This window comes from Lagenorhynchus albirostris, chromosome 7 (assembly GCF_949774975.1).
Source record: "Lagenorhynchus albirostris chromosome 7, mLagAlb1.1, whole genome shotgun sequence".
In the NCBI taxonomy this organism is placed as follows: domain Eukaryota; kingdom Metazoa; phylum Chordata; class Mammalia; order Artiodactyla; family Delphinidae; genus Lagenorhynchus; species Lagenorhynchus albirostris.
Window position 1 is genome coordinate 51774484 of NC_083101.1, and position 26706 is coordinate 51801189.

Sequence of the window (26706 nt, forward strand, 5' to 3'; positions counted from 1 at the left end):
CTTAACACATGCAAAACTTGCCATTTTAACCACTTCGAAGTGTAGGATTCAGTGTCAGTAATGACATTTACAGTGCCATGCAGCCACCTGAGGTTTCTCTAGGGTTGAAGGCAGTCACTGGTCTAGGAGGTGGTGGGGTGGCAGGGTTGCCAACCCCAGGGTGCCCTTCTAACCCGCCCACCCCTTCACTCACCATTGCCTCACCCACAGCATTCTAGGGCTACCTCCAAGGTACCAGTGACACCCCGTTCATCCCTTACGTATCTTTTCCCCAAAGAATTCTCTTTGTTTACGTGATGCCTGGATCCTGACCTCACCCCTGCCCATCTTCTGTGTGACCTGGCTAGTTCAGCGTCTTCCTTTCCAAAGTGGCCCTGGTGCCCAGCCCTCTCTGCTCCAGGGACCACTCACCAGGCCACTGAGGACCTCTTTTTAACTGTCTGCCCGTTCTCTTGAGCTTACTCCCAAGTGGAACAGTATTCCAGAAATAATCTTAACTCCCTGCCTGGTCCCCACATTGTCCCTCATTCATCAAGTCCTCTTCTGTAATCAGCCAGCTCTCAATTCCTCTATCGCCATGTTTTCCAAAATGAATGACAAGAACAGGGTGATTTTTCCCTGGTCCTGCTATTTTGAAATTTGAATCTTCTCCACAAATACTGAGAATAATTACTTCTATTTTCGGTTGCATATTCTTTCTCCTCATTTATTCTTTGACCTTTACCTTTTTCTTTATTGACACTCAGCAGACATCATGGTGCCTGAAGAGGGCTTTGCAGTATGCTCTGTGTAACTCCTAGTTCAGTGCTTCATACAGGGTTATTGTTATTATTTTTACAAAAACCAATATACGCTCATTGGGGAAAAATCAAATAAGATAGAAATATATTAAAACCAGAAGTTTCATAGTAAAGTTTTATAATCTCTTTCATATAGATATTACACATTTTGTATTCCTTCCCTCCCCAGTGTATGTTATGCTGATATACATTAATACCTACAAGAATGGTTATTACATTTCTGTCAAATGCCTCTTTTGGCATCTATCAAAATAACCACGTGGTTTTTCTCTTTTTAATGTAGTAAGTCACATTAATGGATTTCCTAATGTCGAACCATCCTTATATCCCTGGAATAAATCTTACTTGGTCATGAGGCATTATCTTTTTAATACATTGCAGGATTCAGTTTACCTGTATTTATTTAGGACTTTTGTATTTACTCATAAGTGAGTAATGGCCTTTTTTCCTATTTTGTGGTATCTTTATCATGTTTTTTGTCTCATGGTTATAAGCTCATAGGATGAAACAGAAGTTGTTCATCTTTATTCTCTGAAGAAGTTTAAATGACATAGGAATAATCATGTCTTTGTGTTTGAATGAAATTACTCATAACACCATCTAGGCCTGGGTCTTTTTCAAAATGGGGAATGTCTTGATTAACTCTTCTTTTTTATGGTAATCTACTGGTATCTAATGAACTCTTTTCCTCACTTAATGTTGGCAGTTTTCTTTCTTTGGAGAGAACTATACATTTCACTTTTATTTTCAAACAGTGATATAAAATTGCTGTAACTGTGGTTGGAACACTATACCTGTGGTTATATCCACTTTCTCATGTTTAATGCTTTTCTCTTTGTATGCTTATTTTCTGTTAGATTTTTCCAAAGGTTGGTTTGTTTTATTGGTCATTTCATATCACCATCATATGAGTTTGTTTGTTCATGTATAGATTTTTTTTTTTTTCTTTTTGTGGTATGTGGGCCTCTCACTGTTGTGGCCTCTCCCGTTGCGGAGCACAGGCTCCGGACGCGCAGGCTCGGCGGCCCTGGCTCAGGGGCCCAGCCGCTTTGCGGCATGTGGGATCTTCCCGGACCGGGGCACAAACCCGTGTCCCCTGCATCGGCAGGCGGACTCTAAACCACTGCGCCACCAGGGAGGCCCCATGTATAGATTTTGATTGGCATAACTTAATCTGTTCTTAAAGAGATTTTTGAAATTCTTTACTTCTACGTATTTCTTTCAATACCCACTGAAAAAAGTGGATATTTGTGGTAGTGGAGCCAACTGGCTTAAAGAAGTTACTCCCCCAGTGTAGTAAGTAAATGGCAGAACTGGGATTCACACTGAGATCTATCACTTCCTCCCACCCCCCATATTATGCTGCTTCTTGAGGTATAAAGGATGTCTGTGTATTAGCTTGGGGTCTGCTTGGAAGCAGAACTCAAGACAGGATGGACTTGTGTGCTGTAGTGTATTGAATGGTAATTCCAAGTAGGAAGAGTGAGGGCAGGAGGAAACTCCAACATCCAGCTGTGTTACAGGAGTCATGGCGGGCAGCAACAGGTGTTAGATCTGGGACCTTCTGGGGAGCTCCTAGAGAGCCTCTCAGAGTCCTCTACCTGAGGATACTACAGCAGGAGAGGTATTTATCCACAGGCTCCCACTGCCATTGGCTGAGGCATTAAGCCCCCTCACTTCTGATTTGCGCATGTGCTTGAAGCAGCATAGTGTCTGTGGCATCAGAGAAGCCTGGGGGCAGGAAGTAAGTGGCCTACGGTCCACTCTGTACAAGGTGCCGCCACAGGGAGGCGAGTTGAAACTTACACGGAGGATGCCAATAGGATGTTCCTTGGGCGCAAAAGGCATCTTTTACAGTCTATTTATAGGAATATCATTGGAACTCACCCGTGACAGTGTGTTTCCCCAACTCTGTTTTCCATGAACGTTAACACACATAGCCACCTACCACTTATACCTTGGATTTGGGGTACGATGAGTTATTTTTATTTCCTTAAAGTCTGAAATTCATTGGGAGAGTGGGATATTATATGGTCCATTTCCAAATGGACTTCCTTTTCATCTGAAACATCTACCAGGGGAGAAGGGGGCCTGGGAGGATTAGTTAAAACTAATGTGTTGAAGATTTTCCAGCAGATTCCAATTTACTGATGAAGTTCCCCATTCTAGAGAAGATTTATTTTGGTTAAGAAAGGCAGAAAAATCACCATGAGAAAGAAGCTGTTTTTACCTTTCTTAACTGAAATATATCTATTTAAAGAAAAGGTGAATTTAAAGGTATGAGAGAATGTGGTTTGCTTTAGGGCCTAAGCACTGATTTCTGTTCAGATTATTTCATTTTCCTTTGTATATTTGCATAATGGTTCAGAGCATTGAGTTTGGTGTCTCCCAAACCTGGGTTGTCACTCAGTGCCACATGACCTTGGGCAGGTGTCTTCCTCTCTAAACCTTAGTTTTTCCATCTGTAAGTTGGAGGTGATAGTATGCATTTCATGAAGTTTCTTTTTAGTGTGAATTAAGTGATGTATATAATGGGCATAGCACTGCATATGGCACATGGTTAGGGCTTAATAAATTGTAGTAACTTGTATCAGTTTTTCATTAATTCCATAGTCTTCTTAACTGAATGTCCCGGATTGGTTTTGAGCCTGCCAGAATTCTTAGAAAGGTTACGGTTGAAAGTGTTCCAGGCAGGACCAATTCCAGGAGTGAAAGGGAATGATTAGTAGTGTTGCACTTTTGTCATTTCTCCTCCAGTCTCCTCGCAGTAAGTCCACACATACTTGTGGACTTTTTCTTACTTCCGTAGCCTACTCCCCTCTTGCCCGTGCCTCTTTTTTTTTTGCGGTACGCGGGCCTCTCACTGCTGTGGCCTCTCCCGTTGCAGAGCACAGGCTCCGGACGTGCAGGCTTAGCGGCCATGGCTCATGGGCCCAGCCGCTCCGCGGCATGTGGGATCTTCCCGGACCGGGGCACGAACCCACGTCCCCCGCATCGGCAGGCGGACTCTCAACCACTGCGCCACCAGGGAGGCCCTGCCCGTGTCTCTTTTGAGAAAAACCAATTTGATAAATAACATGGTAAAATAATACTTATTTTATGTCTTAGTCCTCCTCAGTATTTGCATTTTAAAAGGACATCAGTTTTTATTCTGAAGAAATGAATCTTTAATGGTGGAATTTCAGATATTTTGGTCCTTGGGTGGCAGGCATATTTTAGGGACAGGATCTCTTTCCCCCTGATTCTCAAATCACTCTTTTGTAAATAACCACCTCTTTTGTATACATGGAACCCAGTCTGCTTCAAGCACCTTGGTTGTTACGGAAGTGCTTTAAATTTGGCTTTATTCCAAATACCATATTTGTGACCCTCTCATAATATCACATACTTATAATAACATGGTATGTGTCACAAAACGTTGCTATTTTATAATGTTTCAAACATAGACATTATAGTATATTTTTATTCTAGTTGTCAGTTGTTTGCTTTGGAAGGTGTATGACTACTTATTAACAAGATAATTTAGTAAACTAGTGGCCTAACGTACATACCCGAAAATGACTAACTTAACCTAAGGAATTGTCCTCTGATAAAGACCTGCTGTATTAAAACAAATTGGGAATAATAATGATACCCACTGCACATTTTATCAGTGAGTTAGATCTTTTGCAAAGTAAAAGTTTCAAAAATCAAAATAGTTTAATTAGTTTATATGAACAATATAACTACTGTAGTTAATGTGTGTTTTTTCTTTCATTCTAGTTTGCAGTCAGCCATTTCATACTCCCATCAAGATGAAACTTGCTATACAGCTGTCTTTTGTACTTTGTTCATCTAAAAAGCACTCTTTAAGTCAGAGATTTAAAAGAGAAAAAAGTTATTTCCAAAAATAACTTTGGAAAACTGGTTTTTAAGAACATGATTCTGAAAGTACAGTTAAAATAACTTTTTTTTTCTTAACTGGATAGAACATTGCTGTTTTGATTTTCTCTGTAATTCCTGACAAGGTTTATTTTTTGAATACACATGCGTATTTTTCCACCAGTTGTAATCTTGGTGTGTGAACTGTGCTATGGCCTACTCTTCCCTTATCTCACTTATTTTAACAATTGCATCAAGAGCTAAACTCTTAATATGTCATTTCAGACTTTTTGCTATGAGGATATGTGTTTTTGTAGAAATACATAGTTTGCTTGGCTTTTTAACGTAAGGGGGGTCATCATAGTGAACAGACGGTTGTTCAAATCTACTTTTTTCAATCAACAGTTGGTCTTAAAGACCTTCCATGTTGGTGCATGTAGATCTACTTTGTTCTTTTTAACTGGCATGTACTATTTCAAAGTTTGGAAGGATCATAGTTTATTGGTTAATTTCCTTCTTTATTGACAATCATGTTTTAAATGCTGCAGTCTCCTTGTACACAGGTGCTGGTGTTTTTCTGGGGAGATGCTAGGAAGGGACATTTCAAAGAAGCCTGCATTTTAGATTGTGTTAAATACTGCCAAATTACCCCCCAAGACTGGCTGCACTGGTTTTATGTTCCTGGCAGCAGTGCATGAAAGTACCACTTTCTCCCAAACCTCTGCTAGTGTGATATTTGAATATATACATTGTTGTCTATCTGGTGGGTGGACAGTGGAGTCCAGTGGGTCTTATTTCCATCAGGAAGCCAGAGTACCTCTTGAGAGGCCTTGCAGTAAGGGAGGTACCCTCAGCCAGCATCTGGACAGTGCCTGAGATGCCTAGTGGCTGGACCGTTTCGTCCACCACTTCTCCCTCCTCTCCCCACAAACTGAGTACAAGAGCAGGTCACACGGGTTGCAAGACAAGCCCCTCCAGTGTAGTCCATCCTCCCTAACAGCGAACTTGTGCTGAATCCCAGTCAGTCTCCCTATAAAAACACCAGCTCATATGCACAAGCAGAGGTGCTTGGAAAGACTAACAGTTTCCATCTCTTGTAGCTGAGTTCTCCTTACTAGAGGATCTCGTCTTGGAGAAAACAGACCAAAAAACAGGAGAAGGCAATTCTGCCTGCTTTCTTGTTGACATAGCGTGGGGGACAGTTATATTTCCACTGCTGTCTCCTTTGTAAGAAAAGTTGAAGATGTGTCCTCTCTCTGTAATAGGCGTGTGTCCAGGTCTGCGAGGTCATATTGGTCAATAGTTCAGATTCACACAAAAAAGCAGTGATTGACACTCTTCTAAGGACTGGATTCATAGACTGAGCCAATCGAGATATCAAATAAATTATAGTGTTAGGAAATTCATTGTGAAAAGTTAGCTAATGATCACATTTCAGCCAAGTCTCCCAACAAAGTCAGCGATTGATTGTGAGGCAGAGGCTGTCACATGTCACCAGAAGGTCCTCTTCTGTATCAGCACAGAGATGGAGGAGGTGAACCTCCTGTTCAGTGGCTGAATCCCAGTGACTGGGAAAAGCTTAGTACATTATTGACAGAGAGAATGTTAATGTCTCCACTAGGGAAGAAAGGTCTCCATATCTTCAGGAGTAATCACTTGATACTGAATTAGTTCTGTTTTGTACTTGATTAATTCTGACTTTAAGTAGGCACTTAAGCCTTTAGAGCTTAAAAGAAATGGAAATTTCAGAAGTCGTTAACACAAAGGATTTTAGTTCTGAGAGAGCAGTTTGAAGCCACTGAGCTCAACCCCCTCACTTTATAGATGTGGAAACTGAGGCCCCAAACATGACTCGCCCAAGGGACTGTCTAGTTTTACAAATTCCGTAGAATCCAGGAGTGTATTACTGTACTGCTAACCGTTCCGACGCTCTGGTTTTAGATCTGAGCCTGAACTGGACTGTGTTAGCTTTGCTGATGGATAGGTTTTCCCACTGGTGGCCCTGGTCAGGCCCTGTGGCGTTTCTGTTAGATGTATCAGGAGCCCTTGATACTGCTGACCGGGAGGTGCTGGAGCTTGCTGGGGTGACTGGTTCATTTTTCACTGTCTCTATCCTGCCTTCATGGAAGGTCATAGGAGGTGGAATTGGGTAATTACTTATCTACTCTGAAAACCCTCCTGTATGGATCGGCCCAGAATTCAGCCCTCTTGTGCCCCTTTGTGCTCAGTGAACGTGAGGCCTATAGGCAGGATCCACCTGGGAGCCCACCTACACCCTGCTGTCCTTCCTCCAGGTGTGCACTTTGCTGAACTCGTCATCATTATCTTAAATCAGATGAAGGGAAAAGTAACACTTTTATATGAGTAGGGGTCTTCTGTGCCCCTTCTCCCCAGGCCAATGTAACTTGGGAAAAATAAGACCCCCTTTTTGAAAAAACGTTTATTTATTTATTTATTTGGCCACGTCGGGTCTTAGTTGCGGCACATGGGATCTTCATTGCGGCATTGGGATCGTTCAGTTGTGGCATGCGGGATCTTTAGTTGCAGCATGCGGGATCTGGTTCCCTGACCAGGGACCGAACCTGGGCCCCCTGCCTTGGGAGCATGCAGTCTTAGCCACTGGACCACCAGGGAAGTCCCTAAGACCCCTTTTCTTGATATCACTCTTTTTGATATCTTGGTGTCTGGTTGCTCTCAGATTCCCAGATCCTATGGTTCTGTTTCCGACTCTCCTAGCAGAGGCCTGAGGGTCTTGGTAGAAGTCAGCATCCCCCCATGGCCTCTGGCAGCCTCCCTGCTGGCCCAGGAGAGACCATCCCTCCTCTGTGCTCTGCTGTTTCGGAGCTCAGAAGGCTCTGCAACAGGGGGTCGCCTTTGAAGAGGCTGCAGGGTTCTCCCAAGTGTCTCCTACTTTACTTTCTGAAACACCTGATAGGTATCAAATGGATACCTTTCCCCAGCCCTTCACTCCACCGAATTACATGTTGGGTCCCTGAAATCTCTTTTGCTCGGAAAGTAGATTGAAAAGATATGGGAGTTGGGACCCCCGGGTAGCTGCTTTCCTGGATTCATTTTCAAAAGGCAAACCTGCAGCTCAGGTGATGCTTGGGCTTCAAAGCTGTCTTCTTCAGCAAAATCTTGGTTTTCTGGAGGGGAGCTTGGGCAGCAACTTTGTGAATATGAAGAAGCGGAGGGCTCATGGCAGAGGGCTCCCTGGGTCGTGTCAGCAGAGAAGCCCGCGTGAGAAATCAAACCGGTAAACCCATCGTAATGTACCGCGGCCTTGTGGTGGACAGTCCCAGGTTCAAGTCCTGAGTACGGAGTCTGGCTCTGACTCTCAGCACTTGTGTGACCTTGGATGTGAATCACCCTCTCTGAGCCTCAATTTTTCTAAATTTGCCAAATGAGGATATTAATGCCCACCTCCCCAAAGGGTTTTTGTGGAGATGATAAGTACAATGCCTGGAACATGATAGGGGCTCAGTGAATGATAGCGATGATTATTAATAATTATGCTAATAAATAATGTGGGCTGAACCTCATTTCACAGGCCTGCTTACCTAAGTCAGCACTTAGCAGCTCCTGCTGGGGCCGGTAGTCCATCCTTCCTAAGGAGTCCTGTTTCATTGCCCCAGGGTCTGCCAGCCTGCACTCAATAAAGAAAGCAGTTTACTCCTACAGTGCAGGAGCAGAGAGCGGTGCTCCCGGCGGTGGCCTGTTTTCTTTGATTTCCTTTTATCCTTGCTTTCTGTCTTTTATATCACTTTTTATTACTATGAAAACAGCACATGTTTATTAAAGCAAATGAAAACCTGTGATACCTGATAGTCTGTTTTTTCACAAAAGGTTCTAAGGACTTTTTAAATAAATGGATGACCTTGGTTGAGCACTATAAAAAATTTCCCCCTTAACCACCAACCACATTCATTAGCTAATGCTAATGTTGGTGTCTTTTGTTTTTCTCACAATTTTATCTGGTTCAGTGTTACAAACAGCAATATTTCCTAATGAAAATAATTAGAAGTTCATTTTATTCTCTGCTCTGACACGTACAATCCTGGAGCCTCATGGAAGCACTAGAAAACATGAGACTTACTGTTAGCCGAAAATAACCGTCTTATAATGTCAGTTCTTTAAATACCAGTCGTTTTCTGGTTAGCCACAGGACTACATTCTAATTAAGCTCCTGGAAAGCAAGCGGAGGGGAAGCTGATTATCACCTTGAGATTCTCGTACTGGTAGATACTTTGAAAGGCTGTGATACCATTCTAGGGTGGGGATGCAGACCAGGCTGGGACCAGAACCTTCCTCAGCAAGGATGCGTCTTTTCCCTAGATTAGGGAAACCTGACATAGTAAAAGTAAAACTCTAGGATCCACCCACTTAATAGCAGTACCTTCTGTATACTGAGTGGTATAGGCAACACTTTAGAAATTTGCTCTGCCCCAAAAGGTGACATCTCTGCAATGTCCAGAAGCCACCGCTTTGAAATGAGGATACCAACAGGAGGTTAGAGCCCGAAGCCTGAGTTCACCTCTTGAGTGAAGTAGTTTAACCGGATGCCTTTCATCAAGAGTAAACTCTTGAGAGAGTAAGCAGTAAACTGAGAGAATAGAACTGTGTCTGGAGGGGTTGGGGGGAGGGGTAAGGTGTCATTTGGCAGAGAGGAGACCAGGGGAGAGGATCAGGGAGCACCGGATACCTAAGAACAGAAAAGAAGTGCACAGAGGTGAGGGAGGCGCAAAGGGTCAGGTAAAAGGGTAACTGAGAAACAATTCACCTTCCTCCTGATTTTGCTTCAGATGGTGCCTGGTGTACCTGTGAAGTACTTACTGCTCCCTTATTATGGAAAGGGAAAAGCAGAGGAAGGAATAGTGTTGACTGAATATATTTTAGCTGTAATGACGACAGTCCTTAACATTATTGTTTTCCATGAACGAATGTCCAGAACTGAGGTGTATAGTGTTCAGTTATTGCCCACAGTCACATCACCAGTAAGAATCTGCTCCCAGGTGTCTCTGATTACAGGTGTCCCTGGTTTTTTCCCTATGAGAACAGAGACTTGTTTTATTCATGGCTGTATTCGCTTCATCTACGATGGTGCTGGGCACAGAGCAGATGCTCAGGACATATTCCATGAATTAAGTAACCAGTTGACACCACACTGCCTTCTTTAATGCTTGAGAAGAGTGTTAAGACATAAAGAGGACCAGCGGTAGTCATTGTGTTCCTGGGCACTCAGTTCCCTAAGAGGTCTCTTCCAACACCTTGAATATGAAACAAAGCATGTTCTGAAACTTATGCTTTCAAAATTACGGTGTAATCAAAAGGCTAGGCAGCACATACACTTGACAGTTGATGTAATTTAAATAATGTTTCTGATCCCCAGGAAGCTTGCAGATAACTGTGGAAAGCATTTCCACATGTAAATTTGCCAGTTTGGAGATGAGCTGGTGCCTTCTGAAATGAGCAGATTCCTTGAGCTTGAAGGAGCAGAGGTCGCCATTTGGTACTTGATTTGTTGCCCTTTGCTCTAAGCTTTGAGGGCGGCCAGTAATGCTGCGAGTGCCGGACTTTCGCTCTTGTTTTCAAATTAAAGATTTAATTACAGTCTTCACTGAAGATGAACCAAGTGTGAAAATACCTGATCTACTTGGAATGTGGAATCGAGGAGGAGTGTGTGGGTTGGAATCAGTGCCTGGGCTCTTAACTGCTTTCAACAGTAGCACTAAGGGTGCGATCAATTATGTTGTGGCCAAATGCTGGCCTGTTGGTTAGTCAGAGTCAGTGAAATTTATATTCTTCTTTATCATTTTTTTAAAGCTGAAAGGTTTTTTTCTTAGTAGTTACTCTGATAGACTACAGACTTAAATCTGCAAGACTTCAAAGGTTTGAAAGATACGCGTCTTTGAAATTTGTGGAGACTTGGCTTTGTAGATCAGTACGTGGTCATTTTGTATTAATGTTTCAGGTGTGCTTGAGAAGAATGTGGATTGGCTCATTGTTGGGGCCAGAGTTGTATGTCCATCTGTAGAATCAACTTTATTTATTGTGTTGTCACATCTTCAGTTAGTCAGTCAGTCAGTCATCAACCAATCAACAATAATGAAAGCAATCTATGCAAAATCTGTCCAACGACACCATATTACCTATTTTTTTTTAAGGTCGCAGTTTTATAAGCTTCTTTTGTTCTGGAGAAAAAAATGTCTGTATACTGTTCAGTCTTCCAGATTCTGTCCTGCTGGTATTTCTGTCAGTGTCCAGAGTGAAGTTACATCCATCCAAGGACTGAGTTTAAGGATAGATTCATGAGGTCACATTAACTTGCCATCACTGAACAGTGATCTCTTTTGCATAAATGAATTTTCCAAACAACTCATAATTCCTCCTGTGATTGCCAAAGTTCTCTGCCTCCCACTCTCTGATGACAGACGTTTACAAAATGGATTCCCTTCTTTCTCGCCTTCAGTATGCTGAACCTTTCTTGAGGGTTCAGGTTCATTGTCATAGAGATCTATTTTTGTACTTTCAGCTCTTCAGAAGTCTCCATAGGTGTTTATTTAGAAAGAAACATCTTGTTAGAGACATGCTTCTGGAAGAATAACTAACTGGCCATACTGGGATAAATTAAGATGAAGTAGAAAAGAGTGGACAGGGCAACCAGATGCTAGCAGATGAGGGTAACCGGAAGGGAGGGAGATGCAGGAGGGCTCTGTGCAGTTCAAGAGAGGGGGACAGGGCAGTGGCTTAGGTTGGGGGGTGGGTCTGAGAGAGCCTGAGCTGCAGGTGATGTGGGCATGCTCAGGACCCAAGAGAGGAGAAGATGGTGGGTTCAGTTCTAAACAGGTGAAGTTCCATTGCAGGAAACTCACCCAGGTGGAGATGTTCAGCCAATATTTCATATACAGAAGTGGTTCTCAGTGAGAAATCGGGGCAAGAGATAGGAATCGTGAAGTCATTTGCAAGGAGGTGATGTTTAAAGCTTATGTGGATGAGAGGACCAAGTGGAGTAGTTTGGAGAGTCTGTGTCTAGGGTTGGTGTTGGGGAAGGATGGTCCAGGGGGGCAGAAAGCCTGGAGGGCAGCTGAGGGGGATGAAGGGGAGAGGACATGTTAGGTGTCAGTGGTTTTGAGCAAAGAGGGAAAGACTGCAACAGGCCATTGGCTTTGGGGACTAGCAGGCTATGGGTGACCTTGAGAAAGCTTTTCTGGGAGTGAAACAGCTACCAGTTTGCCAGGCATAACCCAGTGAGGAGTGGGCAGTGGGCCAGTTCTTCACTTAAGTTTGGTGATGACAAAACAGAGACTGGGTGGTAGGTCAGGGTTGGGGAAGAGAGGATGCAGTGCAGGAAAGGATTAGTGTAAAAGGATCAAAAGACAAAATCCCACACTTCACACCCCTTAGGATGGCTATTATTCAAAAACAAACAAACAAACAAAGACCCCAGAAAATAACCAGTGTTGCTGAAGATGTGGAGAATCGAAACCCTTGTACATTGCTGGTGGGAATGTAAAATGGTGCCCCTGCTGTGGAGAACTGTATGGTGGTTCCTCAAAAACTTAAAAATAGAATTAACATATGATCCAGCAATTCCACGTCTGGGTATACACACAAAAAAAGTGAAAAGAGGGACTTGAACAGATATTTGAACACCAGGGTTCATAACCAGCATTATCCACAAGAGCCAAAAGGCAGACACAACCCATATGTCCACCGATGAATGCCTGAGTAAACAAAATGTGGGCTGTACCTAGAATGAAATGTTATTCAGCCTGAAGAAGGAGTGAAGTTTTGCCACACGCTGCAACAGGGATGAACCTTGGAGACATTATGCTAAGTGTGATAAACCAGTCACAGAAAGACAAATACTGTATGCTTCCATTTATATGAGGTACCTAGAGTAGTCAGATTCAGAGAACCAGAAAGTAAAAGGGTGGTTACCGGGGGCCGGGCAGAGGGAATGGGGGGAGTTATTGTTTAATAGGTGCAGAGTTTCAGTTTGGAAAGGTGACAAAGTTCCAGAGATGGTTGGGTAGTTACGGTTGCACAACATCGTGAATGTATTTAATACTGCTGAACTGTACACTTCACAGTGGTTAAAATGGTAAATTTTACATTATGTGTATTTTACCACAATAAAAAAAAAATTTCCTTAAGCAGAAAACAAAATCCTGAAAGGAGACCAATTTTTTTGACCATTGGGAGGAAGAATTAAATGAAAGTTGTCCTATACTTTGATAAATACCTGCCAGTGTTGGTTTCCTTCATTTAGTTCAGAGCTGAGCTTGGTTGACCAGCACCAGCAGGTCCTGCCCAGAAGCTTCTCGCCCAAAGAGAACATGGGTTGTTCTGAGAAGTCCCTAAAAAAAGGCTACAGTTAAGTTTAGTTTCAGACAGGATGTAGTTGGGGGGAAGAAGGAAAATCTTTTCTTGAAAGCAAACTAAAATACTTGTCAAGACGTGAGGTCTTCTCTCCTGAAACAATTAAAAAATACCATAAACCCCTGGAGAGGGGAGGGCACAATCACATTCCCTGAATGCCTTATATCACCCACAGATTAAACCTCTTTAGCACTGAAGTCCTTTCTTGGGATCTAGTTGAACAGAAGGCATTTTAAACAAATAGAAAAATGTTTTAAGAAAGACATATATGATTTGTTTTTTTAGCAGTTGGGGTCTTATGCAAAGTGTGTAAATACTCTTTAGGAAAAGCATAGTTTGTGCTACTTTCTTGTTTCTCTTCACCCTTAACATGGACCGTTCCAAAAGAGTGTATTCTTGAGTCTGTAATCTGAACTATCTTACCCACCCATGATGGCTGTGTTGTAATTAGGAGGTAAAACAACCTGTGTCACTGAGTAAGCATGTATTCTCCTGTCTGGAAATGCCTGGAATTTTCTATCCTGATTGATTTCATCTGGTATATGTTATTTAAATGTGTCCTGGTGTTTGCTTCCTTCTTCTGTACCAGAGAAAAATACTAATAATTACTCATTTTAAATTTCCTGTAACCCTAGTTAGAAAGAAAGAGAATGAAAAGTTGGCATAGTATTAATAGCCAATACTGGTGGAGTTTTGCGTTTTTTTTTTTTTTTTTGAAGAAGGCATCATCTCCTGATAGTAAAGGTAAAATAATTTACTGGACACAGTCTTCTACCCTGCTACTAGCATATCATTTGGGGCACAGTATTTCTTTTCAAATTATAAGCTGCAACTTTTACACAAGTTCTACCTGTGAAATGACTTGTGAACTTTCTCTTTTATTCATTTCATTGCAAAGTATCTGAATTTTTTTTAACATCTTCATTGGAGTATAATTGCTTTACAATGGTGTGTTAGTTTCTGCTTTATAACAAAGTGAATCAGTTATACATATACATATGTTCCCATATCTCCTCCTTCTTGTGTCTCCCTCCCTCCCACCCTCCCTATCCCACCCCTCTAGGTGGTCACAAAGCAGGAGCTGATCTCCCTGTGCTATGCGGCTGCTTCCCACTAGCTATCTGTTTTACATTTGGTAGTGTATATATGTCCAAGCCACTCTCTCACTTTGTCACAGCTTACCCTTCCCCCTCCCCATATCCTCAAGTCCATGCTCTAGTAGGTCTGTGTCTTTATTCCCGTCCTGCCTCTAGGTTCTTCATAACCTTTTTTTTTTTTTAAGATTCCATATATATGTGTTAGCATACGGTATTTGTTTTTCTCTTTCTGACTTACTTCACTCTGTATGACAGACTCTAGGTCCATCCACCTCACTACCAATAACTCAATTTCATTTCTTTTTATGGCTGAGTAATATTCCATTGTATATATGTGCCACATCTTTATCCATTCATCTGTCGATGGACACTTAGGTTGCTTCCATGAAAGAGTTCCTCAAAGCCATATGGCTGAAGCTGCACATCTTACATATTTTGTTAAGCAGCATGTTTTATCAGAGATGATGTAATTCCACAGTGAAAGGCTGACTGCAGGCTGGTGGATTAGCTGGAAACCGAGCTGATTTCGGGCCCCAGGTGAGAAAGCAGCTGCATTCCCTCTCCTCATGCCTGGCTCTCCTGGCAGTGGTGTTGACTCCAAAACATTAACCTTTTTTCTTAGTCTTAAGAAGAGTCCCATGAAGGTGGAGATTTTCATCACACATTACCCTTTAAGGTTGAAGCATCTGTGATTCTTTCTTCTCAGTGTGAAGGAAACTCTCAGCAAAGCTACTTTAAAAATGTCTCTTGTTGCAAAATATCTGGACAGAGCCAACCTAGTTTCTAGGCTGGCGAATGCCACGGCCTGCTTTGCGGGTTTGATTTCTTTTGTATCTGAGAAAACTGCTTTCCCAGAATCAAATGGGAACTCTCTTCCAGAGGTGACTTGTGGAGCCTCTTGTTAGCCTGGTCTGCCTTGGTTTCTGAGATGATCACACACCTGTTTAAACTCTGTTTTTCAAATGCAGTTGCACCTGTGACCACCCAGCCATGGTACCATATGTGGTTTGCGTTGCAGAGTCCCCAAGGCACGTGGTCCTGCGGACTCGTCCAGAGCCAGGCTCTCTGGCTGAGGTCACGCCTCAGGGTGTGTTTGATGTGGCTTTTCTCCTTGTGTCGGTGCCCAGAGTCCTTCCAATAAATACAGACAAAATTAGACAAAGCCTTTGCACTTTAAAATCGTCAGAACTGGTTTTAGACTTGAGACTCTCTTTGCCAGTGTGTGGGTTAGCCCTGTTTTGTGGTGGCAGCATGTCTTGTGAAGACCACATTCCATGGGCTTTCTCACTCCCCTATCCATTATTAAACACCTGCTGGGTACACTGCACCATGCTAGGTAGTGTACAGTAGATGTTCTTGGCCGAGTTTCAGTTTACCAGGTGTTAGTGTTTTATCCAATAGACTTTCTGTTTCTTTTCGAGGAGGTTCCCCTTGCTCTGCTGGTTCAGCCAAGTCCCTTCCCCTTTGGCCCGGCCTCAGGCAATGTCATGTGTACCTGAAGTCCCGGGAGAAAACACAATATAACAGGCTTGGGTTTCAGTTTGGAATTCATCTTCACTTTTAGCCTTCTGCTGTGTAAAGAGGGACGAATAAAGTAAAAGTCACCTTTCTCTGAACACTGAAATTGAAACTTATCTGAAAACATTCAGGGAGGTTTGAGCTGTGTTGACACTAACTCTTTTTTTTTTCTTTCCCAGCCAGTGTTTAATAAAAGCCTTACTAATTTCTTGGTCCTGTCTTAGGCAGTGGAGGACAGACACTAAATCACACTCCTTCCTTAGGGAAGTGCACAGACTCAGGCCAGGGGAGAGGAGTCTTCTCGTTTACAAATGATTCTGTCATTTATCATCTCTTCTATCCTCGGAGCAACTTTGTGAAATGCGTCATTATTACCTCCTTTTACAGTGAAAGAAATTGATGCTCAGAGCTGTTTACTGAGGTGCCACGTCTGACGGCAGAGCTCATGGTCTTTCCACACGTGTTCTCAGGTGGCCACTGTTGGGAGCTTGGCCCGGGAGCAGGACCCCCTCAGCCTTCCTGCCCTTGTCCGTACACATATGTGGTGGGAAAATGGTCTGCCTCTTCAGAGAGGAGAAGCTGGACCAGAGATGACAAGCCCTCAAGAAAGACTAAGCAGGGCAGGATGGGTATAGATGGGGGCAGCTGAGGGGAGTGATGCTAGGAATAGAGCTCAGTTCGGACCACATCCAGTGCTGAGGTGCTGCGTCTGTGGGACACACATGTGGGTGACCAAATGGTACAGCTGTGTACGACGGTAGTGTGGGCTTTTCAGATGCATCGGGCTTAAGGGGGCCCCAAAGCTCTGTGTGGAACCATCCTAAGTGCTGTACTGTGTCCCCATTGTACAGCTGAGGAGATAGAGGCATGGAGAGGGTAAGGTACTTGCCCAAGGTCTTCAGATAGTAAGAGAGGGTCTTCTGGCAACACCCATACACCTTGCCTAGCCCTGCTTTGTCGCCTTGTGACTGGCTTCTGGTACCCCAGCAAGCCTCATCCCATCAGGGCTCCAGGTACCCAATAGTTGTAGATTAGGAACAATGAGACCCCTACTTCTTCGGGGACATTGAAGGCTGTACCTAGTACTTCCCAGAGTTTTCAACTTTTAGGACAAACTTAGGCTCAAAAGGAAGATTCTTCCTGCTTTCAAATACTGCTGCCTGAAGGAATGGTTGGCTTGATCATTGGATAACAACACTATTTGGGGTCTGGTATGTCCAGAGGTATTCTGCTGCTTCATTTTGATTGGACACCTCTTCTCAAAAAATGAAAAAGCCAGAGCTTATGTAACGAGGGACCCGTTCTCCAAATGAGGACCAGGCCATTTACCTCCTGGATTTGACACTCTGGCTGTCACGTAGGCCCCAAGTGAAGTAAAATGTGTATCCCTGGTTCCTGGCTCTCTCAAGGCACACTGTGTGTGGCCTGGAGGGAACAGATCTTGTACTAAATACTGATTGGATGCTGGCGCCTTCAAAGGCAAGGATCTTCTAACGTGAAGACACTGAAATGGAAGACAAAGGAAGTAAAGAAACTACTATGTACTCAGTGATGATCACAGTGACCTGTTGTTAGCCTCATTTTACAGATGAGGAAACTGGTGTTTAAGTTCATTGCCCGGGTAGTTTAGGGGATTTCTTCAAGGTCGGTGTTGTGGTTATTTCAGTGATGAGGAAAATAGAGCAGAATTAGTTAGTGTGAGGACTTATCTCAGAATGTTGTCATGAAAGTGAAGAAAAGGCCACACTGTGTTTAGGTTTTGTTACTGAGTATATTTTGGTTAAAACACAGTGAATTAGAGGATCTTTGAATCTGTGGATTGTGTGTTTCCAGTGCTGCCTTCATGGATGACACATGTCAGCTGAGCCAGTCATAATGAATTACCCGTCACATACGCACTTGCGCAGTTCAGAAGGAGTGCAAAAAGAAATATCAGTGAGAAAAGGCTCCACAGCTCACGGTGCCACTTTGGGCGTGAGGGAGCACCCAGGAGCATTACCACTGCCAGTAGACAAGAGGGTTCTGGGGAGGTGAGGATTGACGACATGCTCAGGGTGTGAGTCCCTGCCAGGGTAGGGCTGCTGTCACAGGCACATCACTTATTCACGTGCTTGCTTTGAGACTCGAGTAGTTTTGGGGACCCGCCCCCGCCCCCCCATGGAATAAACAGGGAGTGTGGGATCCCAGCAGCTGCCCTGCCGTGGTCCAGAAGAATCTGTCGTGGAGGGTGGGGGTGGGGGGAAGAGGAGGAATGCCTGCACCCGAGGTAATCCTGCCCGCGTCCCAGGTGAGGTGGAAGGCTGAACGGGGTCCCTTCTCTTTTCCCTTTTTGTGTGCATTCTTCCCTTCGTGTGTCCGTTGAACTCCGTAGGTGGTAAGGTGGTAGGTGGGGTGCGTTATACCCTCGTTCCTTGGGCAGCAGGGTAGCAGTCTGCAGTTCCAGCAGGGCCAGCCTGTGAGCCCCGGTCCTCACACTGTCTCCCAGGGGCTGCCAAAGGAAGCTTGATAGGCTGCTGTTTGTTTTGAGAATTAAGAAGTTCTAGTGTTATCTTGTGTTGTATCCGTGTTACACATGAAATTTAGAGAGAATGAGGCAGTGTTGATAGTGGTTAAATATGTGCTTTCTGTTATCGGTTCACCTTGTCTGTAAGGTGGCTTTTCCTAGAGCTTGCCAAGGCTGTGGCAGCAGGATCAAGGAGGAGGCACTGATCACGCGCCTCTTTCCATCCACAGGAGCTCTCCTTTACGATGGCTTGGCCACTTCTCCCTACACTGTGCACAGGGCTGAGCTGGCCGCTCTCAAAACTGCTGTTAGATTTTAGACTGGCAATTAAGGTAATGTTTTCAGGGAAAGCATAATCCTAACCAGGCTCTCTCTCTAGCCACTACTCTTTTGATTACACACAGGTGGAAAAAAGCACATTTAATTGTTTCAAAGATTATTATGTTTTTGGTAAATTTATAGTAAATGGGGGCGATTAATAAAGGGCTATTTTATTCTCAGCTTGTGGTTTCTAATTACATCAGTTACAGCTTAGCCTTCCTCTTCACTAGCGTGCAGGCATGGACTGGAAAAGAATGAGCTAATCCTTGATAGATCAGGTGGAATAAAGATCTCCATTCATATCTTTACCTTTTATCCCTTCTTCTGAGTGCCAAGAATTAATGCTGTTTGAAAGTACAAGCTGAACCTGCCAAGCTTCGGACAGCTAAGATAATCCTAGTTATTTTAAATGGTAGTGAGAAGGGTAGCAGTTCTACTCTGGAAAAGAGTCCTATTGTGAAACATCAAATATCTGCTAAGTGGTATTGATTGGACATGATTTTATTTCCAAACACTATGGTTATCATGAAGCGGAAGAATTCATTGTTTAAGACATTTTCATCAGCTTTTCATCAGACTCTTAGGCTTGCAAACTCGAGGAAACCAAAGAGACCTGTCAGTGTCTAGGTGAAGAGTTGCTAACAGTTGAAGAATGCCACTTGCATTTTTTATTTTTAAAATGGTTTCTTAGTGGGAGCTTAATAGTGTTTAACATCTAGAGGAAGAACAGTTTTTTCTCAAGCACGAATATCCTGTTTCTCACATCACTGGAAGAGAATTGTTCGTTCCGGTCCACCGACTCCTAACAGATCATTCAAGTTAAAAGTCAGGGGTCTTTGCAGTGTCAAAAGATTTAGCAGTTAGATTGGGTTTTGTTTTGTTTTTTAGAGTGGTGGGTTTGGGGGGGGGTGCAGTCTATAATATTTTCCAAAAAGAATATTGGTGGTTAGATGGCATCACTGAAATCATCTTTTTTACCCCTCAGCATTGGTAAGAGTGATTATATGTAAGGTTTCTTTGTTTGTTTTAAAATAATAATAAAAGGAAGACCATTTAGCTGCTGTAGACAAATAGGCTAGTAGAGAGAAAACAGATACAGGGTTTGCTGGTTCAAACCAGGGTCAGCCTCAGACGTTTACCCACCTTTCATTGTAACAAGAAAAAAGATCAGATGGGCACTTTTTCCTTTTTTTTTTTTTTCATTTTCTTGCTTTAAAATCTCTACTTCGGTCTCCAGAAGTCATTTCTTCCATTTCTGTAAATGCTGGGAGCCTAGTGGTGATTACAGGGTAGCATAATCCTGAATTGTCTGTTGCCTGTGAAAGCTTCCTGTCCCCCGTCCCCAAACCCCACCCCCCAGCGCCGGAGCAAAGTACTCACGTCTTCGCTCATGCAAATAGTGGTGTGTTGAGCATCGCCCGGCCAATTATTCTTTCTTTCTTTGGGTTTATTCCCCAGAGTGGAATTACCAGGTCAGAGGGTATGAACAGTTTTACAGTTCTTATTACATGTCACTAGGCTGCTGTCCAGAAAGATTGAACCAATTTCTAGTGCTACCAACAGCGTATCTTTCCCCACAGTCCCGTGGACAGTAGGCATTAGCATTTTTACAGAATAATGAAGAGGAACCTTTTGAGTTGAAATTAGCCCTTCTGCAGGGCTCATTAGAATCAACATGCAAAAAAAAGAGAATTTTGCCTTTTTAATTTTTAATTGGTATAAAATGATTTAAAATGATCAGTGGTTATTCTTCCCCCCAGTAAAGTTTAATGAAGCTGCATTTAAATGAAGAGGGTACCTTCATCTTTAAGGATGATAGTAAAATAAATTTTGGACATTAGTCACTAAGATAAACACTAAATCTTTGATGCACTTGGAACTACTTTTATGAGGTGCTACACAAAATGAGTTAAACAGATACCGTCCCTAACTTCAACATTCAGAGACGATGCGAAGCCTTTAACAAAAGTGAAATGAACATGGATTTAAATTTTGAGCGGAGAAAAGCTTTAAGAAATACAGGTATTTTGCAAAACAGGTTGAGTTCATTTATTTGGATCTTCTCTGGAGTGCAGTCATGCATTAAGTATGCTTGGAGCCTCCCTAGTCTATGCAGGTGACCCTCCGCACATCTTCACACCCTCAGGTCAGAGGAATATTTTCCAAGAAAGTACCCACAAGGCAAGTGAGAGCAAAAGGGGGGCTCTCTCCAAGTCCTTTCTTTTGCAGAATTCCCGCCCCTTCCTTTTTCAGTCACAAGTTGGGCCAAATGGGGGAGGCAGGGTGTTTGTGGCTGGGGTGGGAGCATCCCTAGGTCAGCTGTTAACTGTAGGCAGAAGCTCAGAACATGTCTGGAGAACGCTTTGCCTATTCCTTTATAGCCTCTGCATTAAGTTGACAAGGGTCAGTTATTTTACCTCCTCAAACTAACACAGAGATTAGGACGGTTCAGTGGCCAGTGACTAAATGTGACACCCAAGGGTGGGGATGGTGCAGGGGTGAGAACAAGCCAGGAGGTGGGGCTGACCAACATTGCACTGCCCTTGGCAGCTTCCACAGCGCCTCCTTTGTAAAAACGGGAGAACAATTCTCTCAGTGAATGGTTTGAGGGTTAAATTTACATACTCATTAAAGTAGGTGACATACAAGAAGTAGTAAATGTTCACCCCCTTCTCCAATCTCTTCTGTACAGAGAACCTTCTGTCACTGGCTTGAGATGGGGATGAGGGTGGGCAGATTAACGCACAGACTCTGGTTGGCCCTTAGTTGGCTCTCCATATCCTTGTATAGTCACAAGATGTCAGAGCAAAGTCTGCTCTCTGTGTAGATATAACATCCTTGGGCATGTAACACAATTCATAAATTATCTTGGATTTGCAGGGAAATTTAAATCCATATAACAACTCAAATTTAGTAAGAAGCCTTAATGAACAGTGAGAAAATGAAAGCTTCAGGTTTCCTAGGTTCAAATTAGTACTCTTTTTGTTTAACTTAGTAAATCTAAACACATACTGCCAATATCAAAAGTAAATTGTGGGCTTCCCTGGTGGCGCAGTGGTTGGGAGTCCGCCTGCCGATGTAGGGGACACGGGTTCGTGCCCCGGTCCGGGAAGATCCCACGTGCAGCGGAGCGGCTGGGCACGTGAGCCATGGCCGCTGGGCCTGCGCGTCCAGAGCCTGTGCTCCGCAACGGGAGAGGCCACAGCAGTGAGAGGCCCGCGTACCGGGAAAAAAAAAAAAAAAGTAAATTGCTTGTCAGGAAATTACCTACACTGTTTTTCAAATTTTTTAACTTATTAAGTTTTCAGAACATTCCTTTCCTAACTGGATATTGAGGTAGCTATCACAAACTGTCCATCTGTCTGTCTGTCAGTCCATATGTCACATTAGAAGAACGGGGCTTCCTCAGATAATTTGGTCCAGTGGAGTGGTTAAAGATCCGCTTCTTAAATCCCAGCTCTGTTCTTTTATTTCTGTGTGGTTCCACTAGCTGCAGCAAACCTCGAAACCCATAACAAGCGTAAATAGTGTTCTGTTGTAAAAAGGTCTCTTTTCAGCATGGTAATATACCTTATTAAATTCCAAACATAATAAGTATTGATGGCAAACACATCAGGACCCAGTACAGCTTCTACTATGATTTAGTTCTCTACAAATGACCAGCACTCAGCTCCCAATGCATTTTGCTAATTACATCATAGATTTCCCTATTGATGAACACAAGCTGAATTAACACAGGGGCACTAATGTACCCTTTCACCATTATTGTTGTACAAGAAGCCGTGGCAGATGCTGGCAGTTAGTTACACAAACATTAGTATTAACGATTGGCCATTTGGAATTGGTGACAAACTACTGCCCTGCGGAATCCTGAGGCTGAAACCAATCAGGAAGTTAATGAGGAGAGAAATTACCACTGCAGCGTCCCCTTAATTACATTCACACTAGGCAGGAAGGGAGTTCTGGGGGTGGATCTAAACTCAGCTAAGGTTAAGAAGGTCAGAGACCCTTTTGCTTAAATTTTGTATCTACTGTGGCTTGTAAGGTTGCAAAAATTGTTCAACACATTATTACTTTTGCATCCTTCATATTTAATGTCAGATTCCTAGTGGAGTTTTATGTTTATAGGTTTGCTGTTAAAACCGTTACCTGACTTCTGTTTTAGTGTTGTATAATTGTTTCTTTTAATTTTTGGATTTTTTTAAGTTTCCTTCCCATTTACTGCTTTTGACTTTTTAAAAGTTAGGTATGCTTTTAAAAAGGTATGTACACCTTCCCCCAAGTTTTTGTTTCCCTCTGTCCAAGAGAACTAACAGGAAAGTTGATAAGCTATCGCTTTCACTTGCTAGCTACTGAGAAACTAGGGTTACCTGTCAAATGGTGGAAATACATGGGTGGGGTCTTGCTTGGGGTAATTTGTCAGATGGATCATTTGACAAGACTCGTCAAACTATCAGCATCGTTTACATAAAGGGGTGGGGCTCAGTGAAGGGTGGAAATAGTATCCCCAAAGAGGGGGGAGAAGACTGTTTTTTGTTTTTAATTAACATAAAATTGAAACTCTGCTACTTAACTTGCCTCTTCAATTAAATAGATAATACTGTGCAGAAATACTATTTTTTATTCTAAAGAAGCACTGGGGATTTTAATGAGTGTCTATGAAAACACTTTCAACTCCGAATAGAAATTGCAGAGAGCGCCTTTTTCTTTGTTGGAACCTAATTGCACGGTGAATGTAGAAAGACTAGCCACTTTTAACGCACTCTTCTCCCTCTGTCTCTCCCCACTTCCCAGTATTCTCGCCACCCAGCAGTCAAGATTGTGGCTTGGTTTCCCTCTCCACCAGCTCTTCTGTTAGTAACGACAGCTCAAAGGCAGTGCTCGAATGTGAGTCTGCCTCGGAGCCCAGCAGTTTTGCGGTCACTCCTGTCATCGAGGACGACGAATAATCCGGCACCCCGATGCCTTTGGCCATTCACCTGGAGTGGCAGGTTTATTCCGTTTATACATAGGGTTTGTTGTTAACATTTTGTCTTGACTCACACCAACCTAACTGTTGAGAAGATGTTTGGTTTATACTCCTTAGAGCTTAGCCCAGAGGCTAGAAGACATTTGGAATAGTTTACTATCTGTGTCTGCCGTCTGCACCAATTAAGTGCTTTGCTCATGGAGTTAAATATTAGTGTTCCTCATTTTTTTGACACTGGTTTACATGTAGTTTTCAAGAAATACAATAATTCACTCAAGTAAAGCAGTACATTTGCACCTAAATGTGTCAACTACTTTCAGTTTTAAAATGAAATCTTAGGTGCCTCAGATCTTTTCTTGAATTTTAGTATTTTAATAAAAGTGCTAAACCATAAATTTAGCCACGTTCCTGACTGGTGAGAAGAATAGAGTTAGTGATTATGTTAGAAATCTGCAGAAGGTTAAATAGAAATAGTGTGTGTGTTTGTGTTGCTGTTAGAAAAGCCTAGCCCCGACGCCATCCCCTCAAATCCAAAACGTGACTGAAATAGTCAGAAGAAAAAATTAATGACTTTAAGAATTGCTACCTTTTCTAAAGGGTAGTTTGAAAACAATACAATTTAAAGTAACCCTAGTAATGCAGAGTTCCTGAGTGTTGTTTCTAGAAAAATATAAGAGTTTATGATGCACATTCTACTATTAAAAAAAATGGATGCAATCTAGATTATTTTGTAACCTTAGGTTGTAATCTGATTTGAAGATAAGTACATCTTTAAAAGTAACTATAGATTTCTGAGTTCATTTTTTGTTAAAAATTGCTAGTGGTGTACTCCTTATGTAACAGAAGCCATCCTGAAATAAAACTAGTCTAAAAAAAATTCATTGTTCTGTGTAGTTGCGGCTGTACCTGAAATAAAAATGTTATTGATGACTGAATTTTCTTGTGTGTATATTTGATGAGCGGTATTAAACAGGAAAAAAGAAATTACTTGTATTTTCTTCGCTCTGTGCTTTGAAAACATCTATTTGATTTCACCCCCATCTGTTGTAATCAATAACCTGACCATCTTGTTTTTTATTAAATGCACTTACTCTTAATTTCATCCACCAGTGGTTTTAGAGAGAATAATGTGGAGTTACCTATATAGGTTTGACATTATAAATCACTTCTTGGGGCTGAATCGTATAGCGGTATCGATTGATCCTGATATATCACAGAAATTTACTGTCACTTCTGTTTTCAATTAAAGATACAATCAGTCAGATAATGACTTAATTGGATTTTACAGAAGATTGAGTTTTATTGCCCAGTGCTTTACGAGTTTAGTTAAGGAAGATCATTTTATCACACTTGTCAGGCTGCTGCTACTGCAGCCGTGTGCCCTTCGGGGCGGCTGTAGCTGTAGGTATTGTGACGGCGACTCCGGAGGCTGCCGGGCGCGCGAGGAAGGACTGGGCCGCAGACTCGCCACCTTCAAGGCGTCAGTGGTGGCTTTTTGGAGATGAAGATTCCTTGCTCACCTGCGCACTCGCTGCCCACCGCCCAGGCCCCCTCTATTTCTTTGAATAATCCTGGCTTCTGCGGATCCAGGAGTCTTCCAGTTCCTACTGTTCCAAGATGACCCCAACACACTAATTTTGCCCGGTGTGTTTGATGGAGAAGCTCGGCACGCCCCTTCAACGGGTGTGTGTGCGTGTGTGCCCTCTCCCAGCACAGCTCCCTTCAGTGCCCCTGCGTTTCTGGAAAGCCAGGCGGAGCCCGGAAAAGCGCGCGTGTGTGTGCTCTCAGAGCCCTGACCGAGCACCCCCTGGGTCCCTGGTGAGCCCGGGCTCCAGTTTCGAAGGCCCTGCGCCTCCCGGCCTCCTACTGCGGCCCGGAGCTCCACTCTGGGCCGTCGGAGCGCTGGGAACCAGGCTTGTTTAGTGGGCCTCCTACGCCCCGAGGGTCCACTGCTTCTCCTGACGCCGAGTTTGGTTCTGAATTCGGGCGCCCGCCGCGCGGGGACTCTTATCGAAGATTCTGCCCAAGAAGGGCTACTCCCAGCGCGAGGACACAGACCCCAGGACCTCAACGGGCCCAGGAGGAGTTGAGGGAAGCTTCGGCTGCTTCTCTCTTCTCCGCCGAATGGCTCCGTTAAAGAGGGACCTGCGGTCTTCCTCCCGCGCCTGGTAGGGTGGAGTGGCCCTGCGACGCTCAGGTCTCCAACAGGAGGCTTATTCTTGACCGCTAGGGAGGAGAGCGCCAGTCAGGCCAGGCCCAAGCGGACTGCGTAAGGAACTTAAAATTCTGAACAGAAGGAAGAGCACAGACTGCAAGTCTTGTCTGCTGAATGTTAACACCCGCGTTTGAGGGGCTATAAGTTTCTCAGCTCTGCGCCTTTGAACGGACACCTGTAACAAGGCCGCGTCCCCCTGCGGGTGGCACCCGCAGTGTGTGCGATGTGGAGTGCGCACCACAAGTGTGTGCAGGTGTGGGCGTGTCGGGCGCCCAGTGCTCGTCTCTTGCGGGCGCCGTGGCTCCGGCGCCGAGAGACAGAGGCGGGCTCGCCCGGTCTTCTCCCGGACTCCGGGCAAGCTTCCGCCACGCGACTTGGAGCTGTGGGCAGACGAAGCTCCCCAAGACCGCCTGCGACTCCCGCAGTGGCTGGGGGTGAGGGCGAGTTTTCCCCCCTTCCAGCGGACGCCGCTCCCGGGACCTGCGCTCACTCGGGTGTCCCCTTCACCCCATTAATGTGCTGCAGACCCCGCGCTGCGTAACTAGGGTCTCGGGGAAAGCCGCCTGCGGGGCCCAGGGCGCTCTTGGTGACACTCGCTTCACCCCAGAGCCCACGCAGGGAACCGCCATTCCGGGCAGGGGCGGGAGCCGGCACTGCCGTCTCCCGGGCACCTCGTGCAAATTAAACTCTCGCCCACGTGTAGAAATCGAGCTCCCGCCCCTCGCTTCACGGTAACCGCAGTGCTCAACTGGCTTCACGTGCACACAGACTGCACCGCATCTGACACTTGGCACCAAGTGGTGGTAAAAGCGCTTTACAGAACGCGCTTCGTGTCACAAAGAAATACAGAGGGCAGCCCGTGGAAGGCAGGGGATTTTCCTCGGCTCCCGGACTTGGCCCTGTCCGCCCCGCCAGTTGGGGCCGCCACTGCCTGCCCGCGCGCCGCCGCCGCCCCTTTGGGAGGTTTGCTCCGGCAACTTGCACGGGGCCTCGTCCTCCTTTCTCCCTCCGCGCATACGCACGCGGAGGAGGCCCGAGAC

General features: G+C 44.1%; 1 protein-coding gene across 2 annotated transcripts in view; it reads left to right on the forward strand.

The window, feature by feature from the left end:
- The window catches only part of DMRT1 (doublesex and mab-3 related transcription factor 1), a 105405-nt gene extending 81166 nt beyond the window's left edge, over window positions 1-24239 (forward strand). For both annotated transcript variants that reach the window (XM_060153455.1, XM_060153456.1), the window contains exon 5: window positions 23277-24239. In XM_060153455.1, the coding sequence (XP_060009438.1) occupies window positions 23277-23431 (155 nt within the window). In that variant the 3' untranslated portion in view covers window positions 23432-24239. The remainder of the gene's footprint in view (window positions 1-23276) is intronic.
- Window positions 24240-26706: the final 2467 nt, after the last annotated feature.